This window comes from Myotis daubentonii, chromosome 3, assembly GCF_963259705.1.
Source record: "Myotis daubentonii chromosome 3, mMyoDau2.1, whole genome shotgun sequence".
Classification (NCBI taxonomy): Eukaryota; Metazoa; Chordata; class Mammalia; order Chiroptera; family Vespertilionidae; genus Myotis; species Myotis daubentonii.
Window position 1 is genome coordinate 72,147,660 of NC_081842.1, and position 23,963 is coordinate 72,171,622.

The window sequence follows — 23,963 nt, forward strand, 5'->3', positions numbered from 1 at the left end:
ACACACACATTTATATGCATACATAAATCCATACATATAACATTACATCTGGATTTATTTTCAGGTAAAACCTAAGAATAGTTGATATTATAACAACGCCACTTCTAAAAATGCTTAGCATATACCCTTTATAGCCCAAAGTAATAATATTTTTCTTAATCTTGATATGTCTCAGAGATAAATTTGTGGATACTTAATTCTCCTTAAAAATGATTTTAAAAACCACAACTAGGAAGCTGAAATACTATGTTGAAAGAGAACTTTGATTTAATAGACCATGATATCAGTTGTACTTTCCATTTCTGACTTTTCTTGGGTACTCTTCACTTCTAATTTTTTCTGGGGATAGGCAATAAGAATTTTTGTCAAACATATTATGTGTTTTTGACAAGTGAATCACTCTGTCCTGCATATGGTTGTTTGATGATATGATACCAAGCTAGTAGTTGTATTGGTTTTTACCCTAACAATATCAATGGTTTGTTCTGCCATGATGAGGTCTTAGTGCCTTTTAACTTGATACTTTGACAATAAAAAGTCTTCATTTTTCTTTAGTGTTTTATGCACGAATGGCTATAGAGATGGATTTTTAAGAAACAATGTAATTACAGTTATTTTTAATCATATTTGTAAAATAGAGAAATGATTATTTTATTCAGTAGTACTTTGCTTAAAATATTTTGACATTTGGGATATAAATAACAAGTAATATCCTGTTTATCTTTTGTATTTCAGGGGAGATCTGCAGATTTTCCTCCTTCAAAATTAAAGTCAGGTTATGGAGAGCATGTATGCTATGTTCTTGACTGTTTAGCTGAAGAAGCATTAAAATACATTGGTTTCACCTGGAAAAGGTAAATATTAACCAACCTGGCAATCATAGTTTTATGTGTATAGCTTTTTCCAATAAGGGTACATAGTTATTTAATAGAGCAGGTAAGAAGTATTTCCTCTAAACAATTCTAAATTGAAAATGCCACGGGTGATTAGAAAAATCAGTATAGACAAAAATTGGAATATCTGGTGTCTTCAAAGCCAATTCTGATATTATTGCATCCCTCCCCTGTTCAAATATACAGTATAATTATTAAAGGTTTAACTGTTAACTGTTTATCTTTGTCAATTTAGGTGTTTTTTTTTAATCCTCACCCAAGGATATGTTTTTTTATTGATTTGAGAGAAAGAGAGAGGGAGGGAGGGAGGGAGAGAGAAAAAAACATCCATGTGAGAGGGAAACATCCCGTACTAGCCCTGACTGGGGATTGAACCCCCAACCTAGGTATGTGCTTTGGCCAGGAATCAAACCTGCAACCTTCTGGTGTATGGGATGGCACTCTAACCAGCTGAACCACCCAGCTAGGACAATTTAGGAAATTTTTTAGAAGTCATTTGCATGTATTTATTTCTATAACCAAACATGGTATATGTATACAGATAACTGATAGCTGCAGATTTAAGAAAAAAAACGGAAGTCAATATAGTACTTTAAATGGGATTTTTTTACCTTAGCTTAAAGTGACTAGGCAAGAATAATACTGAAGAAGCCAACTGATACTGTTCTTAGACATTGTTCATTGCTTCTTTCTCTGACCTGAGACTGTTTTGTTTATATATCTATTATTGTAGTTATCAGATAGTATTCATGTGTACTCTATGGCTGGTAGCATAGTGCTTGGTATATTATAAATGCTCAATAAATGGATGAAAAAATAAAATATTCTGAAACTAAATTTATATGGTTATAACTAGTATATATAAATTTATTCTGATGAAGATTGAGATTATTCATAGGTAGAAATTGTGGAAGGCATTATTCAGGTAAAACATGAGCAAACAGTGATTTTGATTAGAATTAACTTCTGCAGAAAGGTGTATATTTTGTTTCCTGTTAACAGTTTAATGTGTATTCAATTACATTCTTTCAGGTAGATAATCTATTCTCATTAATAGATACTTTTAAAAATTTACTCGAATTGGTTTATCATCTGGTTGAAGTATATGAAATTACTGATATTCATTTATTTTTTAACTAAAAATGGCTATTTCAATTCTCAGTCCAAACATTACCACATAGTACAACATAAAGAATGACTACATGATCCACATTACTTTTTTTGTATTCTCACGCAAGGATATGTTTTCATTGATTTTTAGAGAGAGAGGAAGGGAGGGAGAGAGAGAGAGAGAGAAACGTTGATATGAAAGAGAAACGCCAATTGGTTACCTCTCTTATGTGCCCCAACTGGGGATCGGACTTACAACCTAGGTATATGCCCTGACTGGAAATCAAACCTGCAACCTTTTGGTATACAGGATGATGCTCCAACCAACTGAGCACCTAGCCAGGGCACATTACTTCTTTATTAGAATCCAAGAAGTTGTAAGTTGTCTTGCTGCATTTAACATTTTTTTTAAATATATTTTTATTGATTTTTTACAGAGAGGAAGGGAGAGAGATAGAGAGCTAGAAACATCGATGAGAGACACATCGACCAGCTGCCTCCTGCACATCTCCCACTGGGGATGCGCCCGCAACCCAGGTACATGCCCTTGACCGGAATCGAACCTGGGACCCTTCAGTCCACAGGCCGACGCTCTATCCACTGAGCCAAACCGGATTCGGCATGCATTTAACATTTAAAAAAATTATTAAATCTATTGCCTGGTGTATTCTAAATTGAACAGAAGCTATTGATTTCTCATCCACAGTTTAATTTTGTACTTCCTTTGCTTTTGGACATATCTTATTCATGGCCATGTATTGTGATTTGGAATATATATATATATGTGTGTGTATATATATATATATATATATATATATATATATATATATATATACACACATATATATATGGAAATATTGAAAATAGGAAGTAGGGAATATATCAGCTATGTAATATGTAAATTATGTAGAAGTTACATATTTACAGATGATTATTTTCTGTATCTAAATATACCAAAATAAATCCTACAAGAATATTGCTTATGAGATTTCTATAAAAAAATAGGAAATTAATTGTTTTAGAAGATTGATTTGGTTTTCAGTAGTTTACTTTCTTAATATTAAGTGTTGATTTTTATATTTTGTTAACCTGTTCAGATATGAACTTATTTTAAAATAAGTTTCCAGTATTTTTAATATGGGAATACATATTGTTAATCTTGATGGAGAAATAATTGTCCAATACTTAATGTTAGGACTACTGATTTGATTTTGGAAATAAGAATAAAGCTGGAGCCCTAGCTGGTTTGTCTCAGTGGATAGAGTGTTGGTCTACGGACTAAAGTGTCCCAGGTTCAATTCCAGTCAAGGGCACATCCCAGGTTGTGGGCTCAATCCCCAGTTGGGGGTGAGTGGGAAGCAGCCGATCAACGATTCTCCCTCATCATTGATGTTTCTCTCTTTCCCTCTCCCTTTATATTTAAAAAAAAAGAATAAAGGTGGAGCTCTTATTCTACAGAAATAAATTTCAGATCAATCAAAGATGTAAATATGAAAAATGAAACTATAAATGGTACTACTAAAAGACCAAAGGGTTGTGGCATGTGTTGTGTGATTTTAAAGCTAGAATCCATGCACAAAAAGATTGCAAAGTCAATGTAATAAGAATTGTAACAGTTGTAAATAGCCATGATTATCCTATACTAGAGGCCCTGTGCACGAAATTTGTGCACTAGGGGAATCCCCTCAGCCCAGCCTGCACCCTCTCCAATTCGGGACCCCTTGAGGGATATCTGACTGCCGGTTTAGGCCCAATCCTAGGGATTGGGCCTAAACCGGCAGTCGGACACCCTTCTCAAAATCCTGGACCACTGGCTCCTAATTGCTCACCTGCCTGCTGGCCTGGTCGCCCCTAATTGCCCCCCACTGCCAGCCAGGTTGCCCCTAACTGCCCCCCTGCCACCCTAGTCGCCCCTCACTGGCCCCCTGCCAGCCTAATCATCCCCAACTGCCCCTCCTGCCAGCCTGGTCACCCCCAACTGTACCCCCTCCCCTGCTGGCCTGGTCACCCCTAACTGCCCCTCCCACCGGCCTGCGGCCTGGTTGCCTCTTACTGCCCCCCCTGCTGGCCTGGTTACCCCCACCTCCCCCCCTCTGCCAGCTTGGTTGCCCCCAACTGCCCCTTTCCTGCTGACCTGGTCAACCCCAACTGCTCCCCCTGCCAGCCTGGCCACCCCACACAGCCTGCTGTTCAGTTGTTTGGTTGTCCCTCACTAATCTCCCTGCTGACCTGGTCGCCCCATGCAGCCTGCTTGTTTAGTCGTTTGGTCATCCCTCCCTAATCTCCCTGCCGGCCTGGTGCTAGGCAGCCATCTTTTGAGGGTGTAAGGGTTAATTTGCATATTACCTCTTTATTATACCTACTAGAGGCCCGGTGCACAAAAATTTGTGAACTCGGGGGGGTGGGGGGTCCCTCAGCCGGGCCTGTGCCCTCTCACAGTCTGGGACCCCTCGGGAGATAATGACCTGCTGGCTTAGGCCTGCTCCCGGGTGGCAGAGGGCAGGCCCAATCCCTAGGTGCAGCCCCTGGTCGGGCTCAGAGCAGGGCCGATTGGGGAGTTGGGGCGCCTTCCCCTGTCATGCACAGAGCAGGGCAGATTGGGAGGTTGCGATGCCACCATCAGTCACACTCAGCGTAGGGCCGATTGGGGGGTTGGGGCACCGCCCCCTGTCACACTCAAGGCAGGGTCGATGGGGAGGTTGCGGCGCTACCCCCTGTCACGCACAGAGCAGGGCCCAACGGGGGGGTTGGGGTTCCGTACCCTGTCATGCACAGAGCAGGGCCAATCAGGCAGTTGGGGCGCTGCCCCCTGTCACGCACAGAGCAGGGCCCATCGGGGGTTGGGGAGCTCCCCGCTGTCAAGCACAGAGCAGGGCCGATCAGGGGGTTGAGGAGCTCCCCCCTGTCACTCACAGAGTAGGGCCGATAGGGGAGTTGGGGCACTGCCCCATGTCGCACTCAGGGCAGAGCGGATCAGGTGGTTGGGGCGCTGCCACTCTCACACTCAGGGCAGGGCCGATGGGGAGGTTATGGCTCTACCCCGTCACACACAGAGCAGGGCCCGCGTGTGTGTGTGTGTGTGGGGGGGGGGGGGGTTGGGGCACCGCACCCTGTCACACACAGAGCAGGGCCGATCAGGGGGTTGAGGCGCCGCACCCTGTCACACACAGAGCCGCAGGGCGATCAGGGGGGGCGATCAGGGGGTTGGGGAGCTCCCCTCTATCAGGCACAGAGCAGGGCTGATCAGGGGGTTGGGGTGCCTTCCCCTGTCATGAACAGAGCAGGGCAGATAGGGAAGTTGTGGCCCCGCCCCCTGTCACACACAGCCACAGGGCGATCAGGGGGTTTGGGCGCTGCCCCCTGTCACTCTGATCCCGGTGCTGGGAGGCATATTACCCTTTTACTATATAGGATAGAGGCCTGGTGCATGGGTGGGGCTGGCTGGTTTGCCCTGAAGGGTGTCCCGGATCAGGGTGGGGGTCCCCACTGGGGTGCCTGGCTAGCCTGGGTGAGGGGATGATGGCTATTTGCAGTTGGTCACACACCCTTCAGGGTGGGGGTCCCCACTGGGGTGCCTGGCCAGTCTGGGTGAGGGGCTGAGAGCTGTTTTCAGGCCAACTGAAGCTCCCAACTGCTCCTTTTTTTCTTTTTCTTTTTTTATTCTGGGCCAGCTTTAGCTCTGGCTCCAGCTCTGAGGCCTCTGCTGCTGAAAGAAGGTATCTGGTTTGTTTGGGTTCTATAATCGAAACAATGTATACCTCCAGCTCTGAGATCCCGGCTTGCTGAAAGCAGGTTTCTGGGGTTTTGTTTAGCTTCTATATTTGTTACAATGTTTCTTAAACTGCAGGCTCAGAGGCCGGCAAGGCAGGCGGGGAACGTTGGAGTCCTCCGTCACTGAAGCAAGCAAGCCTCATGTTAGTTTCAAGCTGCCTGGCTGCCGGCCGCCATCTTGGCTGGCAGTTAATTTGCATATCTTCCTGATTAGCCAATGGGAAGGGTAGCGGTCCTACGCTAATTACCATGTTTCTCTTTTATTAGACAGGATGCTAATAAAAGGGTAATATGCTAATTAGATCAGAATTCTTCTAGATGTCCTTCCGGACAAAGCCACAGTGGCAGGGGCCAAGGCAGAGGCAGTTAGGGGCGATTAGGCAGACAAGCAAGTGGTTAGGAGCCAGCGGCCAGCGGATTTCAGATTGGAGAGGGTGTAGGCCAGGCTGAGGCATCCCCCCCACCTCCTACCTCACCCCCGCCCTGCACGAATTTCATGCACTGGGCCTCTAGTAGGATAATAAAAGGGTAATTGCAAATTGACCCTAACGGAGGAACAACTGGAAACAGCCAGTCTCTATGATGTACACTGACCACCAGGGGGCAGATGCTCAACACAGGAGCTGCCACTTAGTGGTCAGTGCACTACCACAGGGGGAGCTCTGCTCAGCCACAAGCTGGGCTGATGGCTGCGAACTCAGTGGCAGTGGTAGGAGCCTTGCCCACCTCCTCCACAGTGCTAAGGATGTCTGTGGCTTAGGCCCGCTCCTCTTGGGTCTAAGCTGCAGTTGGATATCCCCTGAGGGCTCCCAGGCTGCCAGAGGGATGTCTGACTGTCAGCTTAGGCTCGATCCCCCGGGGAGTGGGCCTAAGCGGGAAGGTGGACAACCCCCCAAGGGGTCCCAGCCTGCTAGAGGGTGCAGGCTGGGCTGAGGGACTCCTTCCCCCCCTCCCCCCGCCCCCCCCCCGAGTGCATGAGTTTTTGTGAACAGGGCCTCTAGTATATAATAAACTAGGAAAATATTTTTAATACAGTTTAGGCTATGCATTAATTTTCTTCATATATAAAAGTTCAAAGGATATAAATAGGCCTTTCCCTGAAAAAGAAACACAGATAATCAATTAAAACATTAAAAAGTATTCAACCACTTCAATGTAATTTCACTTAAATGATTGGCAGATATTAAAGTTTGTTTACCACATTGGTGAACATATGGAAATGGAGTCACTGTTGTTGGAAGTGCAACATTATAGCAATAGTTTTTGGCAATATTTATCAAAACAATAAAATGTACAAAGTTGTTGATCCAGCCATTCTACGTGTACAATTTATTCTAATGATGTAGACAATGAAAAATATACAATGATGACCTTAGTAATATTGTCTAGTTAGAAAACTGGAAACAACCCTAATGTTCAGCCATAGGTTGTTAGTTAAGTTAATATTATGGTACTGCTGTTAAGTGGAATACATGCAGATAATAGAGACAGGGAGAGATGTATGTATAGGTACTTAAATGTGGTATATTAGTAAATGAAGAAAGTACATTGGGTAACAATATGCATGGTATTAGCCTATTTGTGTAAATTTATTCTTTAAATTTGGAGATAAGTATTTTGCATCTTTACATAGAAAGTTTCAGGAAGAATACATGAATCATTTAACAGTGATTTTGTAAGTGGGGTGGAAATGGACAAAATCTGTTGTAGAGGAGATCCTTAATATTCATATTGTATATACCTTTTTGTCCTGCTAGAATGTTTGTTTTCAATTCTCAACTCATATTAGCTTTATTATTTTAGACCAACATACCCAGTGGAAGAATTAGAAGAAGAAACTGTTCCAGAAGATGATGCAGAATTAACATTAAATAAAATGGATGAAGAATTTGTGGTATGAGTGTTACTGAACTTATTGTTCATTTTCACCTTTGAATTCTTTTTTCTTCTTTTAATTCTCCCAGGCTTCCATTTTCTGACATATATTTTATTTCATTTTTTGAGAGACAAGAAGCTTATACAGTACCATGTTCAGTTGTTTAGACCTTTGGTTAAATTAATGCTCATGTTCTCTACTGACTGAGATCTAGATTTTAACAGATGTTCCTAAATTATAGACAGGAAATAAATAGTAGACCCCTAGTAAACACTATTCACAAGTATTCATGATCTTAAATAGGTCATAAATAATAAACAATTTAAAACAGAACAATAGACTTTAAGATTAATACATTCTTCTTAAGAACACCATTCATTTCTCAGAAACTTCATTATGCTTCTAAAATAAGGATAAATACTAATATTAGAACTTTAAAATTTTAAATGCAGGAAATTTAAAAAATACTCATAAATACCAACATTATTTAAATTGTTGGCAGCATCTGGGCTTTTCCCCAGTCAATATTCTATCCATAGTGTGAAACTAAATGATCAAGTCTTTAGAACAGACTAGACTAATAAAATGATAGAAGCAAAGGGCTCTTAAAATCAGAGTTGGATTAACCCTGGTTTTTAGGAAGTATAGATAAGATAAAAAATTAAAATGCCAGTGTATTTTATTCTCATAAACCAGTTGAATTTTCCAGGTGATTGTACAAATCTATATATATGTAAAAGCCTACGTGACTGAATGACTGATCAACTGGTCGCTATGAAGCGCACTGAACACCAGGGGGCAGATGCTCAACACAGGAGCTGCTCCCTGGTGGTCAGTGCACTCCTACAGCCAACCTCCTGTGGCTGGCCAACCTCCCGTGGTCCCCCTCCCCCTGCTAGCCGGCCTGATGACCCTGATGGGGGCCACTGGCCAACCTACCGCGGCCCCTCCTCCTGGCCATCCTCCTGCGGCCCCAATCAGCCCCAATCGCCGGTGAGGCCGAGGGACCCCACCTGTGCACAAATTCATGCACCGGGCCTCTAGTTAATATATAAGAAGTATATTTTATATTTAAAATTAAAGTAATTTATTTAACTAGTTTATGATACAAAGATAATAGTCACTGCATTGTTTTATCAAGTGCCAGAAATAAACATTAAAGATCTTAGGTTATATCTAAATAGTAGAATATAATGTCTCCATGAAAAAATTTTTAAATATATATTTTTATGGATTTCAGAGAGGAAGGGAGAGGGAGAGAAAAAAACATAAATAATGAGAGAGAATCATTGGTCAGCTGCCTCCTGCATGCCCCACTGGAAATCAAACAATGACCTCCTAGTTCATAGGTTGAAGCTCAACCACTGAGCACACTGGTCAGGCTAAAATTTTAACACTTGTGAAGAAGTGTAAACTTCCAGTTATAAAATAAGTTATAAGGATGTATTATACAGCATAGGGCAGTGATGGCGCACCTATGACACGCATGTCAGAGGTGACATGAAAACTCATTTTTTTGGTTGATTTTTCTTTGTTAAATGGCATTAAATATATAAAATAAATATCAAAAATATAAGTCCTTGTTTTACTATGGTTGCAAGTATCAAAAAATGTCTATATGTGACACAGCACCAGAGTTAAGTTAGGGTTTTTCAAAATGCTGACACACCGAGCTCAAAAGGTTTGCCATCACTGGCATAGGGAATCCTCCTATATAATAAAAGGGTGATATGCAAATTGACCCTAACAGCGGAACGACTGGGAACGACTAGTCTCTATGATGCGCACGGACCACCATGGGGCAGATACTCAATGCAGGAGCTGTCCCTTGGTGGTCAGTGTGATTCCACAGGGGTAGCACCGCTTAGCCAGAAGCTGGCTCATTCCTGGCCAGCGCAGCAGCAGGGATTGTCTTCAGCCTCCACGGCAGTGCTAAGGATGTCTGACTAATGGCTAAAATTTTAGCCATTGGACATCCCCCGAGGGCTCCTGGGCTGCCAGAGGGATGTCTGACTGCCAGCTTAGGCATCCCCCGGGGAGTGGGCCTAAGCTGGCAGGTCACATCCCCCAAGGGCCCCCTGACAGAGAGAGTGCAGGCTGGGCTGAGAGACCCCTCCCCCACTGAGTGCATGAATTTTTGTGCACCAGTCTCTAGTATAGTTAATAATATCATAACTATGTATAGTGACAGATGATTCCTAGACTTACTATGATGATTTCTTCCTAAGGTATGTAAATGTTGAATCACTATGTTGTACACCTGAAACTAGTATACAGAGTCCTCAGGTTACATTGGACTTGATATACGTAGTTTCGTGGTTACATCACCATCTCCCATTTATTTATTTATTTACCACAAGTAAAGGTCAGGAATTGTTATCTTTCCTTTAAAATTTTTTTTACTGTTTCACTTCATTACTGCTGTTTATGTGCTCCATATGAGTGATGTAGGTGCTTATGTAGGTGGGTTCCGACTTACGGTGAAAATCACGTTACGGTAGGAACAGATGTCTGCGGTAACCCGAGGGCCTACTGTATTATTGTATCTATATATATATAAAAGCCCAGCGACTGGAACGGTGGAATGACCAGAATGGCCCTTGGCTCTGAAGTGCACTGCGGCAGCCAACCAGCCTGATCCAGGCTCAATCAGCCACACCCCTGGCTGGCCATGCCCCTGATCGGCCCCCAACACCAACCGCCTGAGGCCCCTCCCCCTGGCCAGCCCTGCCCCTGATCGGCCCTCAACACCTCGATCGGGGGCGGGGCTGGCTGGCCAACCACCCGCCGCCCCTTCCCCCCCGCTGGCCTGGCCCGATGGGCCCCCATTGGGGTGGGCCTGCTGAATTTCACCCGTGCATGAATTCATGCATTGGGCCTCTAGTGTCAACTATAAAACCACTAGGTACATATTGTCAAATTGCTGGGTTTATAAGTCATGTGAAATTAAATACTTCTTCACTGTGTGGCTATTTCACAAGCTGAATATACATTTTTTAAATAAATAAACACTATTGAGTTGAAAAAAATTGTTTACAAAGAAATGTTACTTATATGGGGATGATATTATAATATATATAAACTCAGCTATGAAAAATGTGCAAATAAAGACAAATAATATCAGTATGTTAACATTAGTTATATATGAGTAGCAGGATTATGAGTAATAATTTTATTTTCTCTGTTTTGTATTTTCAGATTATTTAACATGTTTTATAGAAGGAAAAAGACCATTGTAAAACTAACCAATTTAAAAGATTATTTTTTCACAAGCATTCTTATATTTTAAAAGTTAAGGTGAAAATGTATTCATTCATTCTACATGTATTTATTGAGCATCTTTTATGTGGCAGGCACTGGGCAAGACTCTAGTAGTACTGCATGTACAAAAGCTCTGAGGCAGGAAGGAATTTATCCTGATCAAGGAACTAAGAGAAAACTTGTGGCCAGATCTCCTGAATGAGGGGTGGGGGAAGGGTGGCTTAAGATGAACTGGGGAGCTAGGCCAAGTCCTTATCATTTGAGGCATTTTTATGAGTTTAGACTTTATTCTTTCTGTAATAGATCTTTTCATTCAGATTTAGAAAAATTTAAGCATTCACATATTCCCAGTTGTTCACTTCATTTATTTTACTCATTATATTTCTCATCTTCTTTTCTTTTCTTTTCTTTTAAATCTTTATTGTTGAAAGTATTACATATGCCCTCCTTTTTCCCCATTGAGCTCTTCTAGCTTATCCTGACCCCCCATCATCTTGTCTTCTTAATAACTGTTTATTAGTTATTAGCTTATTGACAGATACCTGGTCCTAATGCATCAACATTTAGCTTTAAAGATGTATAACTTGAAACTGCTATTAATGTTCAGAAAAAGTATAAAAACATACTCATCAGCCCTGGCCAGGTGGCTTAGTTGGTTGGACCATCATCCATATACCAAGAGGTCGCAGGTTTGATTCCCGGTCAAGGCACATATTTTGGTTTCTATTTGATCCCTGGTTGGGATGCATGCAGGATGCAGCCGATCAATGTTGATGTTTCTCTCTCACATTGGTGTTTCTCTCTTTCGCTCTCTCCCTTCCTCTCTCAAAAATCAATAATAATGATAAAAATATATCCTCAAGGGAGGATTAAAACAAACTAACAAAATGTACTCCTCTGAAAAATAACCCCATGAGGGCAGAAATAATTTTGTGCTTTTTTCTTTTCTTTTTCTTTTTTTTGCATCTCTAACTTATTGTGCAGTTCCTGGTGCATGGTAGGTGTTCGTTAAATATTGGACCACAAAATCATCTGTCAGCACATTGCTGTCTAACTTTCAAAAATGATAGGTTTTTTTCTGAGAACCCGTCAAAGTTCAAAGCAGCATTATTAGGCCTGTAAATTAGAGAAACAAACTAGAAAGCAGCCCAACTGTGAGGTAAAGACCTTCTACAGTCATAAGACCATACTCAAGGCTTTCCTCAAAGGGTTGCCTCTGAAGCTATTAGTTCTCTCAGTCATGTCTCTTGAAGTTATTTTTCTTTCCTTCCTTACTGTCATATTATTTTAAGGGGTCGTCTTACCTCTCCCAATCCTCTGGCTAGCAGGGGTGGGCAAACTTTTTGACTCGAGGGCCACAGTGGGTTCTTAAACTGGACCGGAGGGCCGGAACAAAAGCATGGATGGAGTGTTTGTGTGAACTAATATAAATTCAAAGTAAACATCATTACATAAAAGGGTACGGTCTTTTTTTTTTTTTTTTTTTTTTTTTAGTTTTATTAATTTCAAAGGGGCCGGATCCGGCCTGCAGGCCGTAGTTTGTCCACGGCTGGTAAGGAGAACTGCATCATCACTAAAAAGCCTGTGGGCCCTGGCTGATGTGGTTCAGTTGTCCCGAGACCCAAGGGTCTCGGGTTTGATTCCCGGACAGGACAGGGCACATACCCAGGATGTGGATTCAATCCCAGGTCGGGGTGTGTATGGGAGGCAACCAATCAATGTTTCTCTTTCTCCCTTCCTCTCTCTCTACAATTAATGAAAAATATATTCCCAGGTGAGAATTAAAAAAAAAAAAAAAGCCTTTCGGTGGTTAGATATTACTTCATTTTGTCTCCAGAGTTCTTGGGGTGGCTCAAGGATGGATGGTAAAGAATTTCTGACAGAATAAAGTTCTGCTATAATCATCTAGAAACTAGAAACCTTTAGTTCTAGCCTGTCCAAATCATGATAGGGCACATTGATAACTGTTAAAAAATAAAGTAAGTATTGGTCACAGTAGAATATTCTCACCTGCTATGTATAATCATATCCTTAGTAACTGGCAGTAAGAGAATTAGGAGGGTTCATATTGGGCAAGGAAAAGATAGGAAATGGTGAGTGCCTTCTAAATTACTGAGATTAGAATCCTCAATTTATTTTAAAGCTATGTTTTCTGTTTATATTTGAATTCCTTTTGAATGCTCCCTTAATAATGTTTAGTAACGTGAGTCTTCTTTCCCTAGTACCTACTACTAAAGATTTTTACCTATTAGTGCTCAATCCGGTAAAATTCAACAAGTATTTATTGATTGCCTATGTAAACTGTACTGATTAGGTTACTGCAAAAACATAAACTTGGTCTCTTCTTCCATGGGTGCCGAGTCATTGGCATTTCAATCATTTACTCTCCTTGTTAAAAAGACCATCAGTGCAAACATAGAATAGACTGAGCTACTTTTCAAAAGTGTGCATCTGCATATATGCTTAGGATTTAAGATGTAAACAAATCAGTTTTATCTACACCTCCATGCCCCACTGCCCCCCTCCCTAAAAAAGTAAATGTCACTTGAGTGTATGGAAACTTTATATTGTTTTATATTTTACTAAAAGCTTTCCAGTTCCCCAAAGATTAGCATAGTTCTCACATCTAACTTTAGTGGCCCTGCCCCCAGAGATTCTGAGCAGATCGAGGATGGAGCCTTAGAATTTGCATTCTTACAAGCTCCCATGTCATGCTGATGCTGCTGGTCTCAGAACTACCTTTAGAGAACAACTGTCTTACATACTTTTCCATTCTTGCAGATAAGGATTATCTTTGAAATCTTCCATGCTGCTTTTGTATAGCTGCATGTGGAAGTGCCCACTGAATAACACCCTTTTTTTTTTTTTATAAGACTTGAGGACCAAGTTTCATTGGCTTTATTACGTATTCTTAAGCTTGGGATATTCTTGTTAAATTTGTTTCACCTAGTGTGTCACTTGTCACTACAAAGACATTTGAAGAGAAAAGGGAGTTAATGTTTTGTCCTTATACATGTTTATAGAACCTGCTCAGATTCTGTATTTACTTTATATTTGGGAAAGGATTACCTCTCAAATGGCCACTTCTGACCTCACCTTTCATAGCAATTGGCCCAGGGATCAGGACCAGCTTGGAATCTACCTGAACTATCCTTTTAGGTCAGGGTGGGGAACCTTTTTTCTACCAAGGGCCATTTGGATATTTATAACATTCAAGGGCCATACAAAATTATCAACTTAAAAATTAGCCTGCTGCCCTGACCGGTTTGGCTCAGTGGATAGAGCGTCGGCCTGCGGACTGAAGGGTCCCAGGTTCAATTCCAGTCAAGGGCATGGACCTTGGTTGCAGGCACGTCCCCAGTAGGGAGTGTGCAGGAGGCAGCTGGTCGATGTTTTTCTCTCATCGATGTTTCTAACTCTCTATCCCTCTCCCTTCCTCTCTGTAAGAAATCAATAAAATATATTTAAAAAGAAATTTATCTTTATTGTTGAAATTATTACAAATGTTTCCCTCCCTCCCCCCCCCTCCCCCCATTAACCCCTCTCTGCCACACTGCAATCCCTCCCCAGGCCTTTACTGCACTATTTTCTGCCCATTTTAAATGGCACCATCAAAACCTCAAACAACAGATGAGCTGATAATAACTTTACACACATTACTAGGCTTTTAAATACATTTTCCTGCATTAGTCTATATATAGGGTTTAATATGTATGTGGAAGTTGGAAATATATTTTTAAATTGTAACTTTATAATTATTAACTTTTAAAACTCTTTATTTTCCTAAGGAAGAAGAGACAGATAATGAAGATAACTATATTGACCTCAATGTTTTAAAAGCTCAGACCTATCGCTTGGTAAGTTGCATGGTATATACACAGGACGAACAAGCAATATGTACACTTTTTCTGCTGGGAATTGAAACAAGTAGAAACCATTGTTGGCCATTGTTTAATGCAGGAGTCTGAAACCTTTTTTCTGCTAAGGGCCATTTGGATATTTGTAACATCATTTGAGGGCCATATAAAATTATCAACTTAAAAATTAGCCTGCTATATTTGATCAAACATTTAATTATCTCACCACTCATGACTTGGCAGGGCCAGACCAAATGGTTTCTCAGGCCTTATATAACCCTCCAGCCAGCCTTCCTCACCTCTTCCTTAGTGTGTCATTTGAAAAGTAGATCTGAAAATGGCTATTTTCTATATAAGATGCAATAGCAAATACAGTGGGGCCTTGACTTACGAGTGTCCCGACTAATGAGTTTTTTGAGATACCAGCTGTCTTTCGGCCAATTTTTTGCATTGAGTTGACAGAGTAATTTGAGTTAACGAGCTCCTTAATGAGCTCCTTAATGAGCTCCTTCACGAGCTCAGTCTCAGAACGAATTAAACTCGTAAGTCAAGGCCCCACTGTATAAAAATCCAGTGGTGCAAGTAGGGCCAGAAGCCTGCTGTCTATACTATGGAAAAGCAACACAGCGCTTCTCTGTACACTGAAAATAATTTATTTGCCTTCTGTCATTTTTTATTATGGAAACATATATTATTTGATTTCAAGTTATTTTTCTTAATAATGGACCAGTGTTGAAGTGTTGAGAAGTTGATAATAGGAAAATTGCAATTAAATGGTAATTCTTTAAAATGAAATGAATTATATTAAGATTGTTATATAGATACATAGACATTGCTGTAAGTCAGTTTTTGCTCTATTTCAATTAGGAATTAAATCCAATCTATAAAAGAGAATCTATGAATGAGATATTTCACAAGTTAATATGGGATTTTTGTATTTTCCTATATGTATATTATATTTAAACTAGTGCCCCGGTGCATGGATTTGTGCACATTGAAAGGATATTACTAGTAATTAAAAGGTGGCTGGTGGGGCAGGACTGGCTGAGACAGGCCAGACACGCCCTGGAGCCAACCTCCTGCTGTTCTTCCCAGGCCAGCTGCACCTGGCTACACCTGGGGCAGCACCATGGCTGGAATGGCATCTGTGGAGTGAGCGGGGTTCTTTAGCCTGGCCTGTGGGGATTGGGCTGAAACCAGCTCTCTGACCTCCCCCAAGGGGTCCCAGATTGTGAGAGGGTGGTTGTCGGGTGATGCACCCCCCGGAATCGAGCTCCCTCCTCTCTGGTTCCAGAGTGCATCACCCAAGAACTACAGCTGCCACATCATCGCAGCTCAGCAGCTCCTGCATTGAGCGTCTGCCCCCTGGTGGTCATTGTGTGTCATAGCTACTGGGGGGACAGTCGCATAGTCTTATATATACATCTATCTACACTAATAAAAGAGAAAAATGGTAATTGGCGTACGACGCTACCCTTTTCATTGGCTAATCAGGGCTATATGCAAATTAACTGCCAACAAGATGGCGGTTAATTTGCATATGTAGGCACAATGCAGGGAGGCGAAAGGGAAAGCAGGAAGAAGCCCCCTGCCACTGACAGTGATCGGAAACCCAGGGGGGAGCTAAGAGCTTGGTGGCAGGGCAAAGGCAGCCCTGGGGCCACCTTTGCCCTGCCCCCCAGCCATGATCAGAGAATCAGGTGCCTTTTCCGCCCTGGCCAGTGATAGCAGGAAGTAGGGGTGGAGCCAGCGATGGGAGCTGGGCACAGTCGAAGCTGGCAGTCCCGGAGCCTGCAACCGCGGGAAGCTGGGGGTCCCCTGCCCAGGCCTGAAACCTCTGCCGGAGGCCTCAGGCCTGGTCAAGGGACCGATCCGGTAATTGGTGATCGGAGGGTGATGAGGGTCAACTCCTCTGGCCGAGGCATCAGGCCTGGGCGGGGGGCTGGGGGTCCCCTGCCCAGGCCTGATGCCTGGGCCAGAGGCATCAGGCCTGGGTGGGGGGCAGAGCCGGGAATTGGGGGGATATGATGGTCCCCTTACCCAGGCCTGAAGCCTGGATCAGAGGCGTCAGGCTTGGGCGGGGGGTGGAGCAAGCGATCAGAGGGAGATGGGGGTCCCCTGCCCAGGCATGATTCCTGGGCCAGAGGCCTCAGGCCTGGGCGGGGGCCAGAGCCAGTGATCGGGGGGAGATGGAGGTCCCCTGTCCAAGCCTGACACCTCTGGTGAAGGCGTCAGGCCTGGGCAAGGGGCCGATCAGGTGATTGGAGGGTGATGGGGGTCTACGCCTCTGGCTGAGGCATCAGGCCTGGGTAAGGGGCAGAGCCAGCAATCGGAGGGGTCTGGGGGTCCCCTGCCCAGGCCTGATGCCTGGGCCAGAGGCATCAGGCCTGGGCTGGGGGCAGAACCAGTGATGGGGGGAAATGAGTGTCCCCTGCCCAGGCCTGACGCCTCTGTCAGAGGCGTCAGGCCTGGGCAAGGGGCCGATCCTGCGATTGGAGTGTGATGGGGGTCAACGCCTGAGGGCTCCCAGTATGTGAGAGGGGGCAGGCTGGGCTGAGGGACACTCCCCCCCCACACACACACACACCCAGTGCACGAATTTCGTGCACTGGGCCCATAATATAGATAGATAGATAGATAGATAGATAGATAGATAGATAGATAAGGTGAAACCTATTGCATGTTCAAAAAATACATACAGAAAATAATATTCTTGTTTGTCCTTTATGTAATTTTAAATCTGAACTTTACAAACAAGGTTAGATCTAGTTTGGAGTTCTCATTGTGATGACTTCCTTGGCCACCTCACCCCAGAATGATGGCTTCCATTTATCATTTACTGCCTTAGTATTGTTAGTCAGCATCAATTATGATTAATGATGTGTGTGTGTGTGTTCTGCCAACTTGAGATGTAACACAGAATAAGAATATAACTAACTTGCCTGAGCCGGTCAGTTGACTCTAATATTTTTAATACTTACTAGGTGTCTGACCTTGCGCAGGTTTCCAAACTGCCTGTGCCTGTCTTTCTCATCTATAAAGTGAGGACTAAAATATTACCTTTTTTATAGGGGTTTTAAAGATTAAAAGAGATACTTCGTGTAAAGTATTTATTACGATGTCTGGCACATAGATAGTGCTGAATAAGTGTTGGCAAAAACCAAAACCACATCTTACCTTCCCCCTCTCTGAAAACAGGGATAGCTATCATTTTTATATTCTCTATAGTGTAACACAGAAGATACTGAATAAATAATTCCTAAATGAATATATTTTTATTACTCAATTCAAAATTATCTCAAAGTAATGTTAACATTGAAATCTAAACAAAAAAACTCCAGTTGTAACAATACATTTGCAGATCACTTTTATAATTTTCAAATTACTTCAAAACATACTTTTACTGACCTTGTGAGGTAATTGGATGTTGTTATCTCCATTTTACAGATACAAAAACTGAAATTTATAACCTTAAGACAATTCATCTTTTAAAAAGCTAATAAATTACAAAAGCTAAGTTTGAACTCATTTTCTTCAAACTCTCAAGTCTATTGTTTTATCCCCCCTTTGTCTCATAGTAAGACTTCAACAGAGTAGGTATGTTTTGATTTCTGCCTTAAGCAAGGACACAGTGGTGCTTGGTGTTCCTGTGCATGTTGAAGACAATGATGACAAAGTTCTCTTAAAATATGAGGAAGGAAACAAAAGTAGAGATGCAAACACAGTTATTCTCAAAAAGGAACTGTCATTTGTATTATTCATTTACTAGATGCCCGATGCATGAAGATTCATGCAAGAATAGGCTTTCCTTTCCCTGGCTGCCAGCACCAGCTTCCCTCTGGCACCCGGGACTCGGGCCTTTGCTTTGACGGCCGCCTTCTGCCTTTGCTCTGGGCCAGAGCTGCCTTCCACCTTCGCTCCAGCCCTGCCGCCCTCCTGTAGCTCCCTTCACCCTCCTCTCCCTCCTTCGTAGCAAGTGCACGCTGCCCAGAGGCCTGGAGCAGCCAGGGCAGGGCGGAAGCCTGCGTCATCACCGTGGCAATGATGCAAGCATCCCGACTGGTCGCTGCCATCTTTATCGCGTCAATTTGCATATTCCCTCCTTACTGGCTGTGGGTGCCACCATCTTTGTCTGAAGTGACGGTCAATTTATACATTCTATCTTTATTAGATAGGATATTGATGATGTAATTGGAGGTCTATAAAGGCTATCCTGGGATTCCCTGTGGACCAAGTGGTTTTCACTATTGGGAGCACAGTAATTTAATTTGCCTCTACCACTACTCAAAGTCACTAGTGGTCCTGATTTTGAATTTTCACCTGAATTAAGCTATATAAGGAAGGGTTTTCTCCCTACCCATATCTTTACAAATTATCAAAGTATTAGGTCCTTTGGATAAAGATTATGTAATAAACATGTATTATTGTGTGTGTTTTTTTGTTTTAGAGAGAGAGAGAGAAAAACATTAATTGGCTGCCTCCTGCCTGCCCTCTACTATGGATAGAGCCTGCAACCCGGGCATGTTCTCTGACCTGGAATCGAACTGGTGACTCTTGGTTCATGGTTCGACACTCAACCACTGTGCGACACCTGCCAGACTAATGTATACCCTTTTGAATTAAGACTATGTATGGTTGCATTTTCACAAGAGGAAGAAGTTTGACCAGGTGTTTGTGAATGGTCAGCCATGAAGTACTAATGAGGCATAAAACCCTTCATATTTTAAAAAATCTGGCAAGCTTATGATGTTGCCCATAAAGCCATCTGCCTGAGACAGCTGTGTCTGACCATAGCTTATGATATCTCAGGCTGCTCTTTCTCTGAGACAGATCTGCTGGATAGGTTAGTAACATAGAACTAAGATTTTATGTTTCATGCAGCAGGTGGACTTACAATGCAGAAATGTTATTTTAGTAAAGCTGAGTGTGATGAATTCTTCACTAGAACAGGAATGATGTATACTCTCTAGGAAATTGATGTACTAAGTGTATATGTGACTGTGCCAACCCAGCGATGTGTGGATTACCGCAATCCTCTCCACCTGTGGCTATGAAACAATAGATGCTTCTGCAGTCATTCTCTATCCCCTCACCCTGCTTTATTTTTCTACACAGACCCTGGCATTGTATTATTTTCTGATTTGTTCATTGTCTTTTTGAACCACTAGAATGCAAACTCCTCCAGAGTAGCAGCCTTTTTCACCTGTGCCTGGTGTGTAGAACGTGCTCAGTATTGAAAAATGTTGAATGAATACATATATGCACAAATGCTATTTTATATTTAGAATTTTACAGGCAAGGTATATTTTGATCTTTTTGGAGAAAAAAAAAAACTTCTCCACACTAATTGTTTCTCCTATGCACCATGTAGGATAAGGCAGGGAAAATCTAGTTATATTCCTTTCTTTCATTAAAATCTAGAACCTGAAAAGTATGTTCTTAAGTATCATGATAATTCCAGAAAATAGATATGCACAAGCATTTTTCTGAGATTTGTGGTAAATGGAGCAAGAGAGAATGTAATGAAAAAGATGTATGTTGCACATTGTGGCCTCTGGAATTGGACACTGAGACAGTGTTTGGGGTGCATGACGTTTACTGTACAAGCGGGAAGAAAGCAGGATTGGGCCAAGGGAGAAGTGTAATTGATTTAGGCCTGACATAGCCTTGGCCAATGTGGTGAGGAGCACTGGAGAAAGTGTTGCCTGCTTGGCTCAATGGCTGGAGGCAGGCTGCCAGGGGAGGACATAGCTCCAGGTAAGGTGGCTCTCTGCAGGTAAAGCAGAGCCTGAGGAGCTGACAGCGGGAAGCTCTTTGCTGGCCACCTTCCCTGCAGCGGAGCAGCAAGTTCTTCCTTGAAAGGTGACCTGGTGGTCCGTCTTCCTGACTTCGGAAACATATGTGAAGCCTGTAACTGCTAACGTGAGGAATTTGTAAAGAGACAGTGTGTGGCCATTGACTAAACTTTGAAATGTCTTCCTAATTGGATCTGGACACAGCAGTAGTGTTTCATGAACACTGAAAACTGTTCTAAGAAAATAGTTCCTCCTATGGAAGTGAATGCTTACAGTGATTAAATTGGTTTGTTTTGAAAGCAGGTGGTTTTCAAAACATTTATTTATTTTAAAAGTTAAAAAAAAAAATACAGGGTGAGGCAAAAGTAATTCTACAGTTGTCCTTATGGAAAATAGTATAATAATCAATAAATGATACAAGAATAAACTGTGTTTTCTGTTCTCACAATTGTAAACCTACTTTTGCCCCACCCTATGAATTTAAAACCATTGTTATTGTGTGGTTTCCCCCTCTAATTCTCTTATTCCAATTACGGTTTTCCCAAATGTAATTATCAAGAAGATAACTCCTACAATTAGTGAGGGATAGTTTTATCTTCCAAAATTTCATTTGCAGGTTAGTTATTTGAATTTTGATATAGCTTTTCTTAGAAAAGTGGTTCTCAACCTTCTAGCCCTTTAAATACAGTTCCTCATGTTGTGACCCAACCATAAAATTATTTTCATTGCTACTTTATAACTGCAATGTTACTACTGTTATGAATCTTAATGTGAATATCTGATATGCAGGATGGTCTTAGGCGACCCCTGTGAAAGAGTCATTTGACCACCAAAGGGGTCACACCCCACAGGTGGAGAACCACTGTCTTAGAAGGAAAAAATATTATGGATGGATATTAGGCTTTAAGGCTAGCCCAGAAAGTTTTATATTCACTCTTTCCCTCTGATTGCTACATGTTTTTGAAATCTGCATTTAGCCAAAGCCTCCCTCAGTGATCATGGGGAGAACACTGGCTCGGTATTGAAGCTCTACAGTTGGGCAGGGCTTGTGATGGTTAGGGGTGCGGTAGAATGTTCAGAGACATGAAGGGTGGGGGCAGGGAAGGGAGGCTCTGGTGATAGGGGGTGTGCTGATCATTTCTCTTTCTAACTTGAGTATGTCTACTGGAAACGGCCTGCATGTTTGGCAACGATGATGTAATTATGAGTGGTCTTTGTAGCTCCCCTCCATTCTAAAGCTCAATAGAATCACAGCAACAGTGTTCTGGCAGCTTCACACAGATGTGTCATTCTCCTCCCCCAGTGAAGGATGGGAGGAAAGCTGTGCGCTCTCTGAATTCTATTTTTAAATGCCCATCACTTCATTTCAAAACATTTTTTTTAAACATGCCATAGATACCATTCTTCCTTGAGATGCTAAATTTGAGGTTTTAGAAACCAACTTCTGAGTTAGACAGCATAAAACCAACTATCTGCAAAGGTTTAAGCACAATTGGTTTTTAATTACTTAGCAAAAAATGCATTGTACCAAGAATGAGAGAATTTTTAGCTTAAAAAGCAAAGCTGTAAGGAAGTAAAAATCTGGGCTTAGAATAAAAAGTGTCATTGTAGCAAGTCTGCAACATTGTAATAAAAAAGGGGAAGAAGATGGATCTACTTTGCTTAATATCTTAAATACTTTAAATTTTCTTCATTTTACATATTACAATTCTTGACAAAATGTCCTTTCTGAGTAATATAGGGGAAAAATACTGTTCTACAACATAACTTGCTCCATAAGTTAGCTGGTTTGGGTTCCTGCTTAAGGAAAATGTTTTGTTTTTTTTTCTTCTTTCCTAAAACAGCTGAATGTTAGTCCTACTGTGAGAAATCTATTATTTCCCAGGGGAAACAATGAAAACATGATATGTTTAAGTGTGATGGAACACAATATGCCTGAGTAGGTGCTTTTATTTCTCTAGTAACTAACCTGCACACCATCAGTTGTACATCTGGAGGTGAATAGGAAACGTAGGTTAGAGGGAAAAACCTGTACTCACTGCTCAGAGGAGGCTCAAACAGCAGCTCTTACTGGGTGTAAAAGAGCGTTTTGCTTGATCTTTAGTGTCATTTTTAAACCTACACTTGAAATAAGAAAGATCCTTATTTTCATCCTGATTTTTATTGCGAGTCTATCAAGAAGTAGGGCAAGGGCTTTTCAAGGTTCCTTCCAAATAAGTGTCCATAACTTCAAGGTTTGTAGATTCTATGGCTGAAATAGTAGTCACAGATGAAATCCTGACTGCATAACTCTAGTCACATGACTAGAGTAAATTAACCTCTCTATGATTCTGTTTTCTACCTGTAAAATGGGGACACGGTTCTTCCCAGAGTTGTTTAGAGATTACCATAATAACTTGTGGACAGCACCTACTATGGGGCTGGCATAGATTGTATCCTTGATGCATTTCTTATTTTGTGTAACTTTTCACCATTCCTGGAGATTGGGATTACTGACGTTCTTATTGCTATCCTATCTAATAAAAGAGAAAAATGGTAATTGGCGTATGACGATACCCTTTTCATTGGCTAATCAGGGCTATATGCAAATTAACTGCCAACTAAGATTGGCAGTTAACTGCCAACAAGATGGCGGTTAATTTGCATATGTAGGCACAATGCAGGGAGGTGAAAGGGAAAGCAGGAAGAAGCCCCCTGCCACTGACAGTGATCGGAAACCCAGGGGGGAGCTAAGAGCTGGGGGGCAGGGCAAAGGCGGCCCTGGGGCCGCCTTTGCCCTGCCCCCCAGCCATGATCGGAGAATCAGGTGCCTTTGCCGCCCTGGCCAGTGATAGCAGGAAGTAGGGGTGGAGCCAGCGATGGGAGCTGGGCACGGTCGAAGCTGGCAGTCCCTGGAGCTAGGGGTCCCTTGCCTGGGCCTAAAGCAGAGCCCACGATCGCGGGGCCGCTGCAGCTGCGGGTCCCCGCTGCCCGGGCCGGATGCCTAGGCCAGAGGTGTTAGGCCTGGGCAGGGGCGGAGCCTGCAACCGCGGGGAGCTGGGGGTACCCTGCCCAGGCCTGACACCTCTGCCGGAGGCCTCAGGCCTGGTCAAGGGGCCGATCTGGTGATTGGTGATCGGAGGGTGATGAGGGTCAACTCCTCTGGCCGAGGCATCAGGCCTGGCCGGGGGGCTGAGCCGGGGATTGGGGGGATATGATGGTCCCCTTGCCCAGGCCTGAAGCCTGGGTCAGAGGCATCAGGCTTGGGCGGGGGGCGGAGCCAGCGATCAGAGGGAGATGGGGGTCCCCTGCCCAGGCATGATTCCTGGGCCAGAGACCTCAGGCCTGGGCAGGGGCCAGAGCCAGTGATCTGGGGGAAATGGGGGTCCCCTGTCCAAGCCTGACACCTCTGGCGGAGGCA

The 23,963-nt window shown here is 42.7% G+C and overlaps 1 protein-coding gene across 2 annotated transcripts in view; it reads left to right on the top strand.

The window, feature by feature from the left end:
* The window catches only part of IFT57 (intraflagellar transport 57), a 71,922-nt gene that overhangs the window by 3,156 nt on the left and 44,803 nt on the right, over nucleotides 1–23,963 (top strand). For both annotated transcript variants that reach the window (XM_059687901.1, XM_059687902.1), the window contains exons 3-5: nucleotides 736–854; nucleotides 7,578–7,668; nucleotides 14,700–14,768. In XM_059687901.1, the coding sequence (XP_059543884.1) occupies nucleotides 736–854; nucleotides 7,578–7,668; nucleotides 14,700–14,768 (279 nt within the window). The remainder of the gene's footprint in view (nucleotides 1–735; nucleotides 855–7,577; nucleotides 7,669–14,699; nucleotides 14,769–23,963) is intronic.